Raw genomic sequence first — 18,256 nt, forward strand, 5'->3', positions numbered from 1 at the left:
ACCTGTCAAAAGCAGCTATTATTGTAAGAAAAAAAAAGACATCTTATCTATAAGTAGGAACACCTGTGACTACTCCACTCATGATTCACCTAAAACAAATCTCTTATATCAGTCAAAGTAGTTCAAATTCTCATAAAGTTTACTTTTTGAAACTTTTCTTATAATACATACAGGTGTATACTGAATTAGGTTTACATATGGTAAATACATTGCATTGGCACAACCATCACTACCAGTCAACTAATGTCACACTTGCAGACTGAGTAATGCTGGTGGTACAAACTGAGCCTGAAAGAAAGCTGACCCCTGAGCTCAGGGTGGATGAACCATTATCTTACACACAACTCTGCATACACTTTTGTGGATCTGACTCAGCAAAAATACAGCCAAGGTCACATGTAAAGGGACAGCCAATTCAAATGCTGGGTAAGTAAGTAACTTACCTGCATTAGCAGTGCTTTGAGCAAAGCTTTAAGACTGTCATTGATACATATTTCTAAACACTTTTTAGAGATTCAGTTGCACATTAACACATCTGATTACACAGACAGATCCACACAGATAAAAATACATACAGACCTGAAGTGAGATACAAACATACTTTTTGCTAAAATAACAGTATGGGCTCAAATTGTGGTCATAAATATTTTGTACTTGTAAATCAGAATGCGTAGCTGTCAGTTGTTACCTTGTAAACCAAAATATCTGAAAAGTTTATGTTTGTGCATCTATAGATGAGAATTTGTGTGTGTGTGTGTGTGTGTGTGTAAAAAAAATTTGTGTTTGTAAAAAAATATTTACACAAGTTACAATTTTTTTGTCTTAAGGTGAGGTTACAGGTACAAAGCAAAAAACTACAAGTAAAACTCTGCACTCAAGTTCCTGAGCTGTGTGTGAGTTTCAACTTACACGTACGAATTTCCCATTTTTTTCGTTTCACTTGATTGGTCAACGTCATGTCAATCACAAATTTAACAATCCAATCAGAGAACAGATGGGTTTGGCTGTCAGGGGGGTGCTTTAATTACGTGCTTTACTTAGAACTTAACACAAAAAATTTTTAACCTTCTGTTTAGATATTTTGGTTTACAAGGTTACAAAACTCAGTTCATAACTATGCATTCTGATTTAAAATTACAAAATATTTATGACCACAATTTGAGCCCATATAACAGCCCTATGTAGGCGACACTTACTCCTGTTCTCTGACAGAAACGGCTGTTCCATACTGTGTGCGGGGGGAAGCAAACAGACAGATACACTCCTATTTTTATGGCATGTTTATTTGTCTGTTTTGGAAAGGATATGAATTGCCATTTCCAAGCCTAATAGCTCTCAGTTTAACTATCACTACAATGAAATGGTTACTTTTGTGAGTAACTTTATGATTGCCTGCATGTGATGTGTTTAGAGGACATATGGAAATGATAACAAAAGAAAAATAACTTAGGCTACATGTAAATGTTCACTGTACTAGTCTACCATTTAATCACCTTCTTTTGGCCTCTAGGTTCTGGAATCACTTCCAAGCAGAGCTGCCGCTTTGCAAGCCCGACTGGGAACACTTCCAAAAGCAGGTCGTCCCCATCAGTGAGACCGGGATGGGAAATAACTGTGCCTTGTCATGAATTTGCATTCTGGATTTGTGAAAATCAAGTTACTGTTTTCTGATTTATATTGTGAAAACTCAAGACCTTCTTGCTGTAAGCACCACACCACCTTCTGCTGTGCCTCTTTTGTGGTGGAAGATTTCTTTTCTGATTCACTGATCACTTTAGTAATAGTAATATCACTTTCTTACTAGCTGTATGCATGAATGTTATTACAAGTGGGCCTCGTGTTTATGGCACCTTCACAGAGGGCCCATTTTATGTGTGTGTGTGTGGGGGGGGAGTGTAGATGGATAGATAGTGTGAAGCCTTCTGCTCGTCTGTGGAAGTAGGGGAGGCAACAGTTAAGTGAAGAATATAGTCAGAGATCTCTCTCTTTGAAGGTATAGGCCTGTGAGGTGGGTGTGGGATGGAATAACTCTTGTTATGGGAATGACTATAATCATTTTCTACATATTGTATTCTGCGCCTATAAAAGAGTTGTGGCTCAGTCCATTAATTGAAGGTCAAGAGCTTTGGCCAGCGATATGTCTGGCCAATCCAGTGTGAGGTTGACTAGAGCTGTGGAAGGAATTGCAATACACGCTTACAAAACACTTAAATCAGGTTATTCTTTATTACCTTTTATTTGTTCATATTCTTTTATTAAGTTGTAAGTAGTATCATTTGATTAAAACATTCACTCAATATATTACACATATAGTTTCAGTTGTGTACGTGCTGGCCTTCTGTCTGGTGGAAAGGTTACAAGGTTTAGCTGGTGAGGTGAAATACAGTGCATTTCAGGTTGACACATACACACACACACCCACACACACACACACACACAGTTGATAGAGTCATTTATAGGTGAAAGTTTAATCATATTTTGCTTGTGACTGCAAAAGAACCATTTGTTGCAGAATGTGTGCCTGATGTTCCAGACGATAAGCGAGTGTCCGGCAGCGACAGGAAGACACCTGGGATGGAGACGAGGCGATGTTCTTTTCAAAATGTGTTAAAAGTCATTCTGGTTTTGATTTGATGTATGCATGTATTGTATCTGCTTAACGCATGAGGGGGCGTTATAAATTTCCCTGATGATATAAAATAACTGTTTGTGTATTGTTAAGGAGAGATCTACAGCTGATGTTTTGCAGTGTACATCTCCCACACGTGTGTTCATTAAAATCATCGTTTGACTCCACCCGGCCGGATCAGTGTTGTTATTTGGATTACCTCCTGTATCCCTCCTCGAATATTTTGAATCCGTAACATGGGGTAATATGTAAGAGTTGTGGAATGTCTTTGTCTGTGTGTGTGTATATAAGATGTGAGGGCGGCAGCCATCGTCAGAGATCACCCTGGTGTTTGAACTCCAGACATCAGACTTGTGAAGGAATGGTGGTAGGGGTACTGGTGACAGCCTGTATTGGTCCAGACCATTACCCTTGCCTGTTACTGGAAGGTTCTGACAAAGAAAGCAGCCAGTTCTTGTCAGCAGCTGGAACAAGATGTGAAGAATAGCAGGGTGCAGAAAGTGTTGCTGCTTTCTGCAAAGTGTGTCTAAAGACCTGATGAAGAAAGAGAAGAAAACATCAAAGACTGAGCAGAAGAAACTGGCAGAGGCAGTTTTTCACATGTGCAGGAAACATAGCTGAAGATGGAGGAAGAAAGCGGTAATAATCCTAGTTGTCATTATTATTAAACAATATATTATACTTATTATTGTATTCATTTTTTCAGTGGAACACACACACACACCCAGCACGCCCCTGCTGGCGGTTTTTTATCCTTCAAGCTCGGGTCCTCTACCAGAGGCCTGGGAGCTTGAGGGTCCTGCGCAGTATCTTAGCTGTTCCCAGGACTGCGCTCTTCTGGACAGAGATCTCCGATGTTGTTCATGGGATCTGCTGGAGCCACTCACCTAATTTGGGGGTTAGGGTTAGGGTTTCCATATTGATTAGATCAATATGTACAGCTCTGATGTCACTAACATCTCCTTGAACTCTTCATTGATGGTGATTTGTGGTCCTCTGCTGGTGAGAAGATGAACTGCCTGATGTCAGTTTAATGAGCACAGATGATATGAAGTGCTTTTAAAACTTCTTTTTCTAATTGTTCAGGTGCCAAAGTCAGGCAAATTTATTCAAAATAAGACCTCCGTTCTTTTTTATTTATTTATTTAAAAAGCTCTTATTTTGGAGGGTGCTGACATTTAATATTCATGTTATCAGTCCATCAATGGGCTTTATTAGCAGTTATCAGCCCATAACTGTGGCTCAGATTGACCCTCCTGCACCTGCTAGCAGGCTCAGTAGGTTGTTATCATCAATCGGTGAGCAGGATCGCTGTGTCGCTGTTGGAGGGACGTTGATGAATCCAGATCCAGTACAGACCGGCGCATAGCAGATAACTACTGAAAAATGTCTGTTTAATCAGTTTCAATATGACTTCCTTATGAACAGAAACAGATTTCATAATGAAAAGGCTTCTGAACGTTACTCTTTTGCCACGAGCATCATCTGTATGATGGAAGTTGAGCCTGGAAATAGTTTTTTGCTGGTATACTACTTTAGCTGACGCTGACTTCAAAGCACGCCATTAGAGTGTTAATAATGTTACTAATGTTCAGGTACACTTTACTAGGTCACATCTGTGACACACGTCACTTAAATAAAGAAGTAAATAATAGCTCTGTTTTATTTGCTGTGCCCAAAAGTGACTCCCCATATTTAAACTGCTATGAATAATTTGTTGGTCTATAATATGTGAAACATGTGTCAAATGTATCCATCATGAAAGATATCAGGTCATCTTGAGCCACAAAAACATTCCTAACGTGAGGTAGGAGCTGGAATCAGTTTGTTGCAGAGGGACGTTTATATATCCGATATTTATCCAGTTAAAAGTCACCTTGAAATTCAAAAATGTCTCTTCAAGAGTTGTCTGTCCAAGGGTTAGGGTTAGGTTCTTGCTGTGAAGCTGTAACTGTTTAGCAGTGAACAGGAGTCCTGCATGACTAAGAAGTCCTTCAAAAGCTTCAGATGCAGGAAGAGCTGTATTGATTTTGATCAACAGCTTCTTGATGTGAGGAATGCCATGCAATAGATCCACACCTCCAGTGAATGGACATGAAAGGTACCTCTCCAGCTCCCCTGCTCCTGGCTTTCCTGACCCCATGGATCCATCATCTTCGTCGAATAGGCTGCTGTTTGTGCTGGCCTCATCCAGCTCTGTGTCTAGGTGATGTCTGATGAAGTCGAGACCTGTGGAAAGATGTAAGGTTTTCAAAAGAATTAAGTCTGGTCATTATAGTGCTGTATACACTGCCAATCTGCAGATGTTTGACAAGAAGATTCGATCACACTGGAGATGTTTTTTTACTAACTCCTGTTGAAAAACAAAATCTTGTCATTCATATCCCGCACAAACAGTTTGCAATGAATTCCAGATTAAGTTTAATATAAGAACGGGTGCAAGGCTAAACTGTTCTAGCCAATCGATCCTCTATGCACCGTTTGGCTGTTACTCTGGGAAAAGATGAGAAAGATAGTGATGAAAGCTGTGACTGGAGCTGCAATGTAGCCTCTAATCTCAATTGTACGTTTGTGCAATATAATTATCATGTTCGTACAATATAATATTTATATTGTACGAACATGATAATTATGTATATTGTAAGAACATGATATTATATAGTTCAAAGGTGAGAGGTATATTGTACCTACATGATAGTATATTGTACAAACATAAAAAGTATATTGTTAGTATATTGTTAGAACAATATAGTGTGAGACCCTGCATCGTGACCAGTGTTGGGGAGTAACGGAATACATGTACCGCCGTTACGTATTTAAAATACAAAATATGAGTAACTGTATTCCGTTACAGTTACCGTTTAAAAAGGTGGTATTCAGAATACAGTTACTTTGTTGAAATAAATGGATTACACTGCGGTACTTTCCTGTTTCATTTTGTCGCGGGTCAGGACTGTTTGGGTTTTGTTTGACAGCTACGTTCTGTTGTTCTAGGCGGCAGCGTTACGGTTGCCATGGTTACAGGGCGACGCTCTCTCTCTCTCTCTGCGACTGTGTGTTTCCTGGGTGAGAGAGCGCCTTTTCGTTGTTGTTATTGTTGTGCTAAGCTAACAGGCAGAATGCTACAGGTATAGCTCTAAAGAATGTAGCATCATGGGCAGTGTAGTCCGTGTTGCAGGGAGAATGGACTGCCATACACGTTATGGGTCTGTGAGCGCGAGGAGGGAGAAAAAGGGGAGTGGAAAGGTACGAGTTGTCATCGAGCAAAAACGGGAGCTGGAAGCATGTAAATATAATAATAACCACTGCAGCCAAGAAGAGTGCCTGACGAGCCCAGTTGTAAGTAAGCTATTAAGACTCGACTGTACACCGTGTTCGTGTTTTCCTCCGAAACAATAAGTTCCGTTGGAGCAGCCTTTCAACGCCTCTCTCTGGCAAGCAAAGTTGACCCACACAACAAAGTAAAGCTATTTTTCGGCTACGAGCTGACAGGGACCCCGCAGTATTAGTCAAAGGTCCCTTTACTACCTTCAGTAATAGTAATAAATCACACAGCAATAGTATATTCACGTTGTTGTAAAAAGCATGATAATATATTAAGTAATCCAAAGTATTCAGAATACGTTACTCTCATTGAGTAACGTAACGGAATACGTTACAGAATACATTTTAGGGCATGTATTCTGTATTCTGTAATGGAATACATTTTAAAAGTAACCTTCCCAACACTGATCGTGACCTATGAACTTCTAACCCCTGAAATTCAATTGTACAGTTTGAGCAGGAGCTGAATAACGCGACTGAAAAAAATCGCAGTGTTTGCCCAGCTTAATGCAGACTGTTTAAACTAAACAAGCTGCTGTTTCACATAATAAACCCTGTAACCCGCAGTATTGCCTTCTGTTTTAACAGTTAAAGCAGTAGAGATGAGCTGTTTACATGTGCGTGGAACTCTAGTGTCATTAACCAGGCTAGCTGTTAGCTTATAGCTCACCCTAGCTAACAGCAGGGTCCTTATGTGGATCAAGGATTTGAAATGCTTGGGCCCGGGCCCGCCACACTGTGCTGACCACAGTTTCAAATGTGACTGCATGGCCATATCTGATTGGTAAAAAAGTCACCAGAAACTCCACTGGCGGCATGTTATCTAATGTGTTAAACTAATTATTTTTTTAAAAGTAACAAGTCTTATTTTGCAAATGTAGCGGAGTAAAAGTACCGTTTCTTCTTCACAAATGTACTCAAGTAAAAGTAAAAAGTATCGCCCCAAACAGGTACTTTAAAAGTACATTTTTTTCATGAACTTACTCAAGTGAATGTAACGGAGTAAATGTAACTCGTTACTACCTACCTCTGTGTGTGTTTGTGTGTGTTTGTGTGTTTGAGTGAGTGTGTGAGAATGTGTGTCTCTCGTTGTGCATGTGTCTCTGTATGCATGACTTCCTGCTCACCAAAGGGGTCATAAAAGCAGGAAGCAACATCACAAGAAACAGATCTTCCAGATAGAACGTATCTGCAATAAAAGCCTCTCCAGCCAGTGGTCAGAGACAAAGGAATGTCTTGATCCTATAGATTGAACTCAGACCTTACAAATGTATGAAGCACAATGACAACATTCAACAATTAGACTTAACATTCCCCCCATTTTTGTCATTCTGTAATTAAATTTCAACTTATGCACCCTTGTTTTTTACAGTGTCAGTGTAGATTTCATTCATACACAGCTCCTCATGTCATTCACCTCCTATTGCAGCGAAAGTTCACAGTTAATTCATGTAAGCAGTTAACCTGCTTCTCATTGATCGCATACACAGTAAACTACAACTTGCAAGCAAACAACTGAATGTCAACAATCAAACAAGAAGAATCAACATTCTCAAAAATCATATGTCACTACAATCCAACTGTATACAGACATAGGCATTCACACACATCAGTTGACTTTACTGTTTGTCCATGTGGCTCTCAGCTAACTTCAAAGCTGTAGCCTGGTCAACATTCCTTTTTATGACTCCTATCAACCCCCCAAATCTTCTCACTGTAGGCATCCTGTGGGGGTTAGAATCAACTGGACTTAGAATCATCTGCATTTACAACTCTTCTCCTGTCCTGTTGTCATTGCAGAAAAAGATAAGGCAGAGCACGTCGTACACCTTAGTTGTCTTCCTCAACATCAACGTCGAAACTCTTTCACTCCTTATGGTTGTTTGCTGTGCAAAGACTCCTCTCAATGATCTACTGGAAGCCCAGTAGCACAACTCTCTGATGTCTGCTGTGCTGAAGATGATCTCTGATCCTCCTGAAGCCTTTCTCCTGGCCTCAGCTCCCATCTTGTGGACAATCCCCTCAGCCACTCCTTCTCATCATGGCACCTCACGTCATCTGCAAATTAAAAAAATGACACTCCTCTCGCCACATGGCTTTCACCATGTGTCAACTCCCCAATGAGACATGTACAAGAATGTTGCACATTCTCCCTAAAACAATCTCCAGGGTTTCCCTCTTGGAGCAGCCATACTCCAACCTGTAACCCTGTGTTAAAACATTAGTCAGTGGTTAAATGTTAAGATTTGTTTAACTCCCAGCTCCACCCGGAGCCTGTATCCTAGAAGACAAAGTCTTCAAGTTATAGTTATAGTTATAGTTATAGTTAGTTATTCAAATATATTCTTAATGCTTATTTGCTGATTATATTGTTTTATGTATACAAGAGGGCCAGCTTTGAGTTTTAGCTAAAAGTACTGACAGGAAACTGCATGCTTTTGCAGAGCACAGAAGCAGAAAGTGAAACTAAGCAGAGTGTTTGATCGAAACTTAAAGTGGGTGTGACGTTTAGAAGTACATAAATAACCTGGCTTCCTGTTTCTGCTTGAGACTGTAGCTGATGCCGTCTCTATGCTCAGTCTCCATATTTCGGAATATGTAAAACTAAAGATAATTTTTTAAGTAAAGACCACTTTGAGCCGTGTCTTTCTTGGACGTAAAGAATACAAAGAACTGAATTCAATAATAGTCATGTGACCCAAGTTTCCTCCTGTGGTCCTCCTGTTCCTGCAACAAGACACACACAGAGATACGTCCACACCTTTGTCAGGTGGGGGTTAACTTCACATAATAGTGTTAAGTCAGTCAGTCTTGTCAGCTTTTGTCAGTCAGTCAGTTCCCCATTTTTTATTTTCACTCAGCGATTCTTTCTTTGCTGATAGTGGATATTATTATGTTTTCAAGATGGCGCCGTGGATGGCAGTCTCAGTACTGCGCTCTCTCGCACTTTTCTTGTTTCTGTTTATTTTCTGCGCTTTTGGTCACTCAGACCACATCACTTTCTCCAGAGATCAACTGCTAAACATCAGGCAGTCGACTCACTGTAGTTCTTATCCATTTTTCACAAACCCGGAAAGTTTTTTGGAGATTTTAGTTGGAGGCGCAGCAGCTCTCCGTGGCTCCTGGAGGAGACGTAGACGGGGGACTCGTGCTGGTGCGCTGGTGAAACTATGACGGCGAGGATTCCGCACGGCACTCCCCTCCATTCACCTCGCGAATCTCCGCTCTCTTCCAAACAAAGTCGACGAATTACTGCTCTTAAACTACACTAACAAGGACTTTGCACGCTCTGCTGAACTCTGCTTCACTGAAACCTGAGTCCCTGACGCTGTCTTAAATCTGCCGGGCTTCCAACCTCACCGGGCGGACCGCGAAACTGAGCTCTCAGGGAAAACAAAAGGTGGTGGAGTCTGCTTCTACATTAATGAAGGTTGGTGTACTGATGTCACAGTGTTACAGAAACACTGCAGCCCACACTTGGAAAGTTTTTTCATCAATTGTAAACCGTTTTATTCACCACAGGAGTTTTCTTCCTTCATGCTGGTCAGAGTTTACATCCCTCCTCAGGCCAACGCGAACAACGCACTGTGCAAGCAGGCTGACCAGATTACCACCCTGGAAAGGAACTTCCCGGATTCCTTTACAATTATCCTTGGGGAACCACGAAACCGAAACCACGAAATCCCTAAATACAGACAGCATATAGTCTGCCCCACCAGGGACAACTTCATTTACCATTTACTGGGGATGCACCGATACCACTTTTTTGAAAACGAGTACGAGTACTTGCATTTCAGTACTCGCCGATACCGATACCGAGTACTTAATAAAAACATGATTTAAATGTGCAGGTAACAGCTTTAGTCCTATAATTTAACAAAACACAAACAAACAAGGGACTAGTTTGGAATTAGGAACATATATTTAAAATGAAAAGCATTTTGTATGCAACATATTACAGAATAAATAATTATAAAAAAAACAAAATTTAATTTTAAATTTGTTCGTCTGTTTCTCTGTTTAGAAGTCACACTAGCACAGTCAGAGCTGGGATGACATCAGAGGCTAGTGTGTCGTAACTGCTCACTTTTTTAGTTAGTTCCTCAAAGGGGGCGAGGATGGCAACAGTCGTCTCCATAAGAGCCCATTGGTGAGCGGTGAGATAGTCAGGGAGTTCGTACTCAGACACCTCCAGCACTCGCTTTTGCTCAATGAGGGACTGGAGCTTGTAATACGTGCTGTACCAGCGCGTCTGTACGTCCTGCTGCAGTCTCTTTATTGGCTGGTTGAGCTGTCCCTGAATGTCCTCGAGGCGGGAGTAGGCTAAGGCGGAATGTTTAAAATGCCCAACTATTTTCCGCCCCCCTGCTATAGCATCAGCTATGCTCCTCTGTGCTAATAAGCACTCGTGAACAGCCAGTTGGAGCGTGTGCGCGACATATGGCAGACTTGGGAGCCCTGCGTCATTCATGGCTTTAATCATGTTTTTGGCATTGTCACAAAGCACAACATGTAGTGATGTCTTAGGTATACCCCATGTCTGGAGCATTTCCTCAAGCACATGCGCTAATTGTTTGCGCGGAATTGTTTGGCATGTAATGGCTCGTTGCAGCGTGAAACTCGTCTATCCACTGGGAGGTTAGGCTAATCAGCGACACGGGGCTAACACTGCTTGTCCAAATATCCGTGGTGAAACTAAGTGCAGAGGAGGCTTGCAGTAGGCTGTGGATATGTTTTTTCATGGACTCGTGTAGTTTAGGCAGCTCCGTGTCAGTCATGTAGTGGCAGCTTGGGACATCATATCTGGGCTCCAGAACATCGAGGAGACGCAGGAATCCCACATTCTCTACCTCCGAGAGCGGCTGGTCACTCAATGCAATGTACTCGATAATTGCCTGTGTTATTTTCACAGTACGTAGATTGTCTCTGGACATTTTCTCTCGTCTTGCAAGAGTTTGCTGCAGCGTGGGTTGTGTTGGTTTAGAAGCGTGGGTAAACTCCTTGTACTCGTTGTCGTGTTGGGATTTTAGGTGCTTGATTAAATTGTTTGTGTTAAATGCGCTACGTTTTGAGCCTCCTCTGGACAATTTCGCTGAGCACAATTTGCAGTTCGCCATTGTTTTGTTGTCTTCATTCACTTTGAAGTAGTTCCACATGGCTGACTTATCTCGCCTCGCCTTCTCCCAGCTCTGAGATGCAGCCGGGGCCTGGGGGCGGGCACTCGGCGCCTGCGATTAACCCCTTACACGCCGCTCAAACATAGACATTTCTCAGACCATGGTATCGGTCCCCGGTATCGGGGGACTTTTAACGAGTACGAGCACTTTAGAAAATGTGGTATCGAGGCCGATACCAGATACCGGTATCGGTGCAGCCCTACTATTTACCATACTGGATCACTGATATTTCATTATTTATATTATTTATATTAATATACTTTATTATTATATATTTTAAGACTCCTACATTTTATAAATAGTGGGAAAAATGCTTTGGGTTGTTAATAGAGACACATTAAAGCAAACTTTGCTCGATGACAATGAGCACAGTTAAATCAGTACAATAAGTGTGGAGCCTTCAGAACGTGTCTGTGTAGGTTCTCAGTCATCCAGATCATGGTAGTCTAAGAAGCAACCACACCTTCCCTGCAGAACATTTTGCAAAGTGAAATTTGTTTATTGTCCCGTCAACAGTTTACTTACAGAATCTTCTTTGCAGGAGTGCGGTACAAACATCTTCACTGTGAGGAAGTGACGGATCACTGAGGAATAACACACAAGTTTTATGACTAAAGAATTATTGTGAATAAATGAAGACAACAATGATTTTTTGGATTAGCAAACAGAAGCATGAATTTATATTATATTATATTTATATTATAATTTATTTTAATAAATTTAATTTATTTAATTTATATTATAAATTTATATCAATCCCTAATACATTTTTCAAAAAATGCCTCTCTGTGCAAAAAAGGTTTAAAAACATAAACAGCTGCAGGATACTGTTTGTCTGTGATTTGAACCGGGGGAACAAATCATGGCAGAATGAGCCTGACGGTTACTTGGATCCTGTCACGGTCTGCGGGGGCAGACCGTGCGGAAATGTGTGTGGTGGACCCAGGTGCGAACACAAGCGAGGATGCAGGAGTGGATTTAAACAAAAGCGAGCCTTTTATTATGGCTGATGAAAGGAACAAAACAGAGTGAGGGCAGCATAAGAGTAGTAGCTCAACAGAAACCTAAACTGGACAAACTATGGAAAGGCTATGGCTGGAGCTACAGAACACAGGGGGTGGGAACACAGACGACGCGACACAGACTACATGAAACACGGAGACTAAATACACAAGAGGGATGATCAGGGGAAGTGGCCACACATGGGAGCACAGCTGACACACATGAACCATAACGACAGGACAGGAGAGGTGAAACTGAATACACTGACATTGAATACAGACTTTCAAAGTAAAACAGGAAACATGGAGATTAGACATGACATGAACTAAACATAACCACGCAGACGTGACACATGAACCAGGGAGACTTAGTACAGGGGGAGATGACATAAACAACTAAGGAACAAGACTAAACAGTAATCTAGAAATTAACTAGGTGCACTAAGCTAAGGCACAACAGAAATACAAAAGATACATAAACTCAAACACTGGGTCGCTTGACCCAGGACCATGACAGATCCCGCTGTAACTTTACTGTATAAGGAGCTAACATGTCCAAAATGTCAAGAGTATTTAGTCATTAGAAGAAGTGTTTGTTAACTAAAAATCAAGAATGTGGGATACATTCAGTGATGCTTTGTCTCCTGCTTTGCATCCAACAAACAGTATGTTGGATGTGCCACGCAATGCTCAATTACATGGGTGGGAGCTAGTGTGTTAGCGCAGTTAGCTTGTTAACGTGTTGGCCGTCTAGCCCCATGCACGGGGCGATCCGCGGTAGCTCGTTAACGGAGATTTGCCGTGTTGTGGCGTTAAGGTCATTTCAACAAGATTAAGGCTGACAACACTAGTGGGAACACAACGAATATGACTGCACATTTACTCCGACAGCATCCTAGTGCAAAGACAAGTGGAAGCAGACAAAAACAAGCATGCATGCTACAAACTTTACCCGAGTCATTTAGACAGCCGTTAGCACATGATTCTCCTTATGGGGACCTGATATGTTTAATATGCTGCTGAGAGTATAGCCCAGAAGAAGCGTATAGCATAGCTTTTATTTTGGAAAGAGCCATTTCTCTGTAATAAACTCTCTTTTCCAAAGATGAGCGATTCCTCAATCAGATACAGGGCTCGCAAAATCGCTAGCCCGACGTCCCGGGGCTAGAGATTTTTCCAGTCGGGCTACCAAAATCTATCTCTGCCCTGCCCGTCGGCCTATCGTAGGAAAGTAAACTATATGTCAATGCTTTTGCATTCTTTCAGAAATGTAGCTGGGTAATTATGTCATTGGCATCGGTGAGCCACTGTCAATATGTGACATATTGAAATCGCGTTTGAATTTGCGCTTGTTTTTTGCTTTCACTTTGCAATCGCGCGAACTGTGTATAGAGAGCGACAGCACTGATTGGTGAGTGACGATAATTTGCGCACCAATTCCTCTGACATCGTCTTATCAATCGTTAGCTTACTATGCAAACATGACAAGTGAAATCTCCCGCAGCTTAAACATGTGAGAGGTTGATCGCGCAGAGAATCGCTGAGCTTATGTGAGTGCGTGTGTAAAAGCAGCAGGATATATATTTTAGTTCTGCTGAGCCAAATAAGACAGGTCGGGGTGAAGAAGTGACAGCCAAAGAAAAGCTTACCACAAAACGAAAAGTTTTGACAAATCAGACTATAAGGCAAAAAGAAAGTGCAGCTTTATGGTTTCATGGACAAAAGAATTTCTGTGGCTGCAATATGACGAGCTAAATAACCAGGGCTGCACATAAGTTGTCCGCAGGTGCGCATTCGCTGTCAAAATAAAAAACGCGCACAAGATAAGAAGTTGCAACGCGTGTTTGCATACATAAGATTTTCTGGAGGAGGACAGACATTTGTTTAGAACTCTTAAAGATGTCGAAGAAGCTCCTTTAAGCAATTACTGTGATGTTCCTCCACCTCCAAAGAAATGTCAGAAGGAGTCCGAACCACAAAAGAAGCACGTATTCTCGGAAAAGTGGTTGCAATGTTTGCAATGCAATGTTTTCTCAGTATAGAACCAGGAAGGAGCAGATACAAAGAAAAGAGGATGTGGTGAATTTTTGGATGATATGTATACCTATATGCACACACTTTATATCTCTTTTTGGTCAGATCTACTGTGGCTTATCATCATTCATTTTCCTATAATACACATAGAGCTGCAGACACATCACAGCATCCAGTTCCAATAGAGGCAGCTTATGACTAAAGTAACAGACATACTCAAGCACAACATGAAGGTTGTTGTGATTTGGTGCTGTATAAATAAAATTAAATACAAATAAATAAAAAATGACAATGACCCGAGCATGCTCTTGGAAATAATATAGTGTAGTTATAGTGTATAGAAGCACAACTGCAGCAGTGACTTCACAAATGTCGTGTTGACAGGACAGACACACACACACACACACACACACTGACCGGAATGTTGTAAGTTTTGTATGTAAAACTTTATTTTCAGCCATTATTAAAATTAATCACAAATGAACATTTACTGTGAAAAATACAGGCTTCTGCAATCAGATAATTCTTTCTGATATATTCCTCAGAGACCCTCAGAGGTCTGCCTGATATCAAATTAATACTAAAAATTCTGCTTCTTACAAGTACAGAGGACTGCTGTGAGTGCTGCTCCAGCATGTGCATCTGTGGCACAGCGGGAGGAAGAGTCAGTTCACAGATATGAACTCAGATCAGAAGCCGTGGGAAATATTTCTGGATGTTATCTGAAACTTTTGGAGCAGACTGAGAAGTGAAAAATCATCTTCTGCAGCTGCAACACAAACACCATTTGCAGCTCAGAAGGCATGCTCGGTGGTGACATAAGCAGTGATGTCATCGTAGTCTTCATCGAGTCCTTGACCTCTGTGATGCTGGGTCATCTCCATGGAGACGGCTGGCTTGTTCAGTGTCTTGCTGTAGATGGACAGCAGCAGACAAGTGGAGATGCAGTATGGACAGAAGACCACTAGATGGCAGAGGAGTCTGAGCACAGACTCAGAAAGAAGAAGAGGAGGAGCATCTGAAGAAGGAGGAAGCAGAGGTGGTGTGTTGGTCACTTAAACACAGCACAGAGGTGCACTAATCAGCTCTCTCTCCTCACAGCAGGAAGGCTGGAAGTGCTGATCCTGGATCAGCCATGGAGGTGAGGCAGGTATGAGTGTGAGCTGTAGTTTAAACACTCTGAGCAGTCAGTGAGACCAGAAAAGCTCTGAGAACTTTACACTGCATGAACCCCAAGAGGCTGCTCAGGACCAAACATGAGGAGGATATAAAAGGTGACCCTGACTGACAACATCTGCCCAGCTGCATCATGTCAGATCTCCTCTAAGCAGTGCAAAAGAAATGAAGGAGGACTCTGTCTGTGGCTCTTCCTCCACAGGAGGTCTTTCCTCCCTCCTCCTTCTTCATTTATTAGTGTTTGTTCCTCATCATCAACTTACCCGCAGGAACAGCCAGCCCAGACAGCAGCAGCACACACACACCTGTAACAGGACAGAGGTCACTAAAGGTCACCAAAGGTCAGAGCTCATGATGAGGACAGACAGGTGTAGGAACATCAGCTCACCTGCAGCAGTCAGCAGAAACAGGCCTGAAACTGAAGAACACACTGATCAGAGATCAAATGGTCACATGACCAAAGAGAAGCATTCAGACTGCAGTGATTGGTTGCTGTTCCCACACATCAATAATCAACAGCGCCCTCCAGTGTTGGACAGACAGATAATAAATGTGGAGAAACTCACAGAAGGAGACTCGTCCGCTCCATCTCAGATAGCCATCACCTCCACACTTCCACAGGTCTGATCCCCAACCCCCTACATCACACAGAGCACACATCAGCACAGGAGGAGCTCCAACGACAGTCAGCTCAATGTGTTTCATATTGTAAGACCCCACAATAACACAAAGAAACAATCAGATGACCCTCTTTCAGCAATCACTTTCGCCACAGTGGGAAGGAAAAACTCACTTTGACAGGAAGAACCTTAACTTATTAATGCAAAAACATAAATAATCTCACGCGCAATCATGTACATTTCTACTGATTTGTGAAAACATACGTTCATTTTTATACTTTTAAATGTTAACACAGTTTAATCAGAATCAGAATCAGAATACTTTATTGATCCCTGGGGGAAATTATTTTTTGTTACAGTGCTCCATTATAAACCAACATTAAGACAAGACAGACAATACACTAACTAAGAATAGTACAATATATACATATATATACATACATACATACATACATACTTTTCAAGCTTATTCTGTTGCCGGTCGTGCGATCGAACATTGCAGCGGACCACACAGCAAGAACGAACCATGGCTATGCTTTCGCTCCTTTTTCACTTAGACCCCCAAAATGGCGGATTGGGCCAAAATCCTTTCCACGCCCACCCCCGTGACATCACGCTCCAAAGCCCTATATATACATAAAGTCACTCATAAATAAATGGCTGGAAAAGAAACATGTGTAGTTGTAGCAGTAATCAGTGTGTTAAGTGGATGCGTTGTACAGGGAGATGGCCACAGGCAGGAATGATTTCCTGTGTCGTTCAGTGGTGCTTTTCGGTAATCTCAGTCTCTCACTGAACGAGCCTCCTGTGACTGACCAGCATGTCATGGAGTGGGTGGGAGGTGTTATCCAACATTGTCTTTATCTTGGACAGCATCCGCCTCTCCGACACCACCTTGAGGGAGTCCAGCTCCATCCCCACAACATTGCTGGCCTTACGGATTAGTTTATTAAGTCTGTTGGCATCTGCGACCCTCAGCCTGCTCCCCCAGCATGCAACAGCATAGAGGATCTCACTGGCCACAACAGACTCATAGAAAATCCTCAGCATTTTCTGGCAGATGTTGAAGGACCTCAGTCGCCTCAAAAAATAGAGACGACTCTGGCCCTTCCTGTAAAGTGCTGTGGTGTTTTTAGCCCAGTCCAATTTATTGTCAATGTGTACTCCAAGGTATTTATAGTCCTCCACAATGTCAACACTGACCCCCTGGATTGAAACAGGGGTCAAGTGTTTCCTGGTCTTCCTGAAGTCCACGATCAGTTCCTTGGTCTTTGCCACGTTGAGCTGCAGATGATTCTGCTCACACCACGTGACAAAGGAGTCGACCACAGCCCGGGACTCTGTCTCATCATCCCTGCTGATGCATCCAACCACCGCAGAGTCATCAGAAAACTTCTGAAGATGGAGGTCTCTGTGCAGTGGCACAGAGTACACAGTAGTAACACAGCCCCCGTTTAGACTCCCCCCTGCTTGCTGTTGGTGTTGCTTCCATGTAAAATAGGACGGCTGCTGTTAGCCTTCATTAAGCTGTATGACTTAAACGTGTATCAGAGTGAGTTCAGCTTTCTCTGTGTAAACAAATGTTGGTGGAGCAGCTGCAGACTTTGTTGATCAGCTGATCAGATGAATCCTGCAGCTTTGTCCCAGTAAAGCTTTTACAGGCGATTGCAGGAACATCGCTGTGTTCTTTCACTCCACCTGAGCTCAGCGCCACGGTAACCTTAACCTTAATTGCTAAACTGTGACATCATTATCAATGCTGCTGTTGTGTTATCAGCAGTGTTGGTCAAGTTACTTGAAAAAAGTAGTCAGTAACTAATTACTGATTACTTCCCTCAAAAAATAATCCCGTTACTTTACTGATTACTTATTTTCAAAATAAATAAATTACTTAGTTACTTTTTAAAAACACGACTTACAACCTGAATAGGTAATAAAGCGATAGATCTTTCAGCCCAATTCTACTTTTTCTGCATTGTTATGACCCAGGTCATTGTTGCCGTGTGGTGCTGTTACTTGCCACACCATGCGGGGGCATTGTTTGTACTCTGTGATGTCTGTTTCCAGGTGGAGGCTAACCATTGGTGTATGAGGGAATGAGGCCAGCTACAAATTGGGACCTGACTGGGCCGGCAGCCCCTCCTACTACTTCCTGTTTCCAGTGAGCTGCGCGTTTGGGGCCCTTCGTGGCGTGTGACAGAGCTGGCTGCAGTAAAAACAGTTTAGAGAGTTGTATCTGAACATGGTAGCTGTAGGGGTGGGAAGCCGTTTCTTTTTCAACCTTTTTCTCCTGTT

The 18,256-nt window shown here is 42.1% G+C and overlaps 2 protein-coding genes and 1 long non-coding RNA gene across 3 annotated transcripts in view; 2 read left to right on the forward strand and 1 right to left on the reverse strand.

Moving 5' to 3' along the window:
* The window catches only part of LOC120738153 (cytidine monophosphate-N-acetylneuraminic acid hydroxylase-like), a 32,005-nt gene extending 29,209 nt beyond the window's left edge, over positions 1-2,796 (forward strand). The window contains exon 15 of the mRNA XM_040039270.1: positions 1,511-2,796. Coding sequence (XP_039895204.1) covers positions 1,511-1,628 — 118 coding nt within the window. The 3' untranslated portion in view covers positions 1,629-2,796. The remainder of the gene's footprint in view (positions 1-1,510) is intronic.
* LOC120738117 (protein NLRC3-like) overlaps positions 1-18,256 on the forward strand; it is a 281,780-nt gene that overhangs the window by 96,785 nt on the left and 166,739 nt on the right. The window lies entirely within an intron of this gene.
* LOC120738335 lies at positions 14,557-15,844 on the reverse strand. The gene is made up of 3 exons (XR_005696953.1): positions 15,730-15,844; positions 15,605-15,646; positions 14,557-15,183 (listed from the first exon to the last, which is right to left on the reverse strand). It is a non-coding gene; the product is annotated as an uncharacterized LOC120738335 (long non-coding RNA).

This window comes from Simochromis diagramma, unplaced genomic scaffold, assembly GCF_900408965.1.
Source record: "Simochromis diagramma unplaced genomic scaffold, fSimDia1.1 OVJJ01000105.1, whole genome shotgun sequence".
NCBI classification, from domain to species: domain Eukaryota; kingdom Metazoa; phylum Chordata; class Actinopteri; order Cichliformes; family Cichlidae; genus Simochromis; species Simochromis diagramma.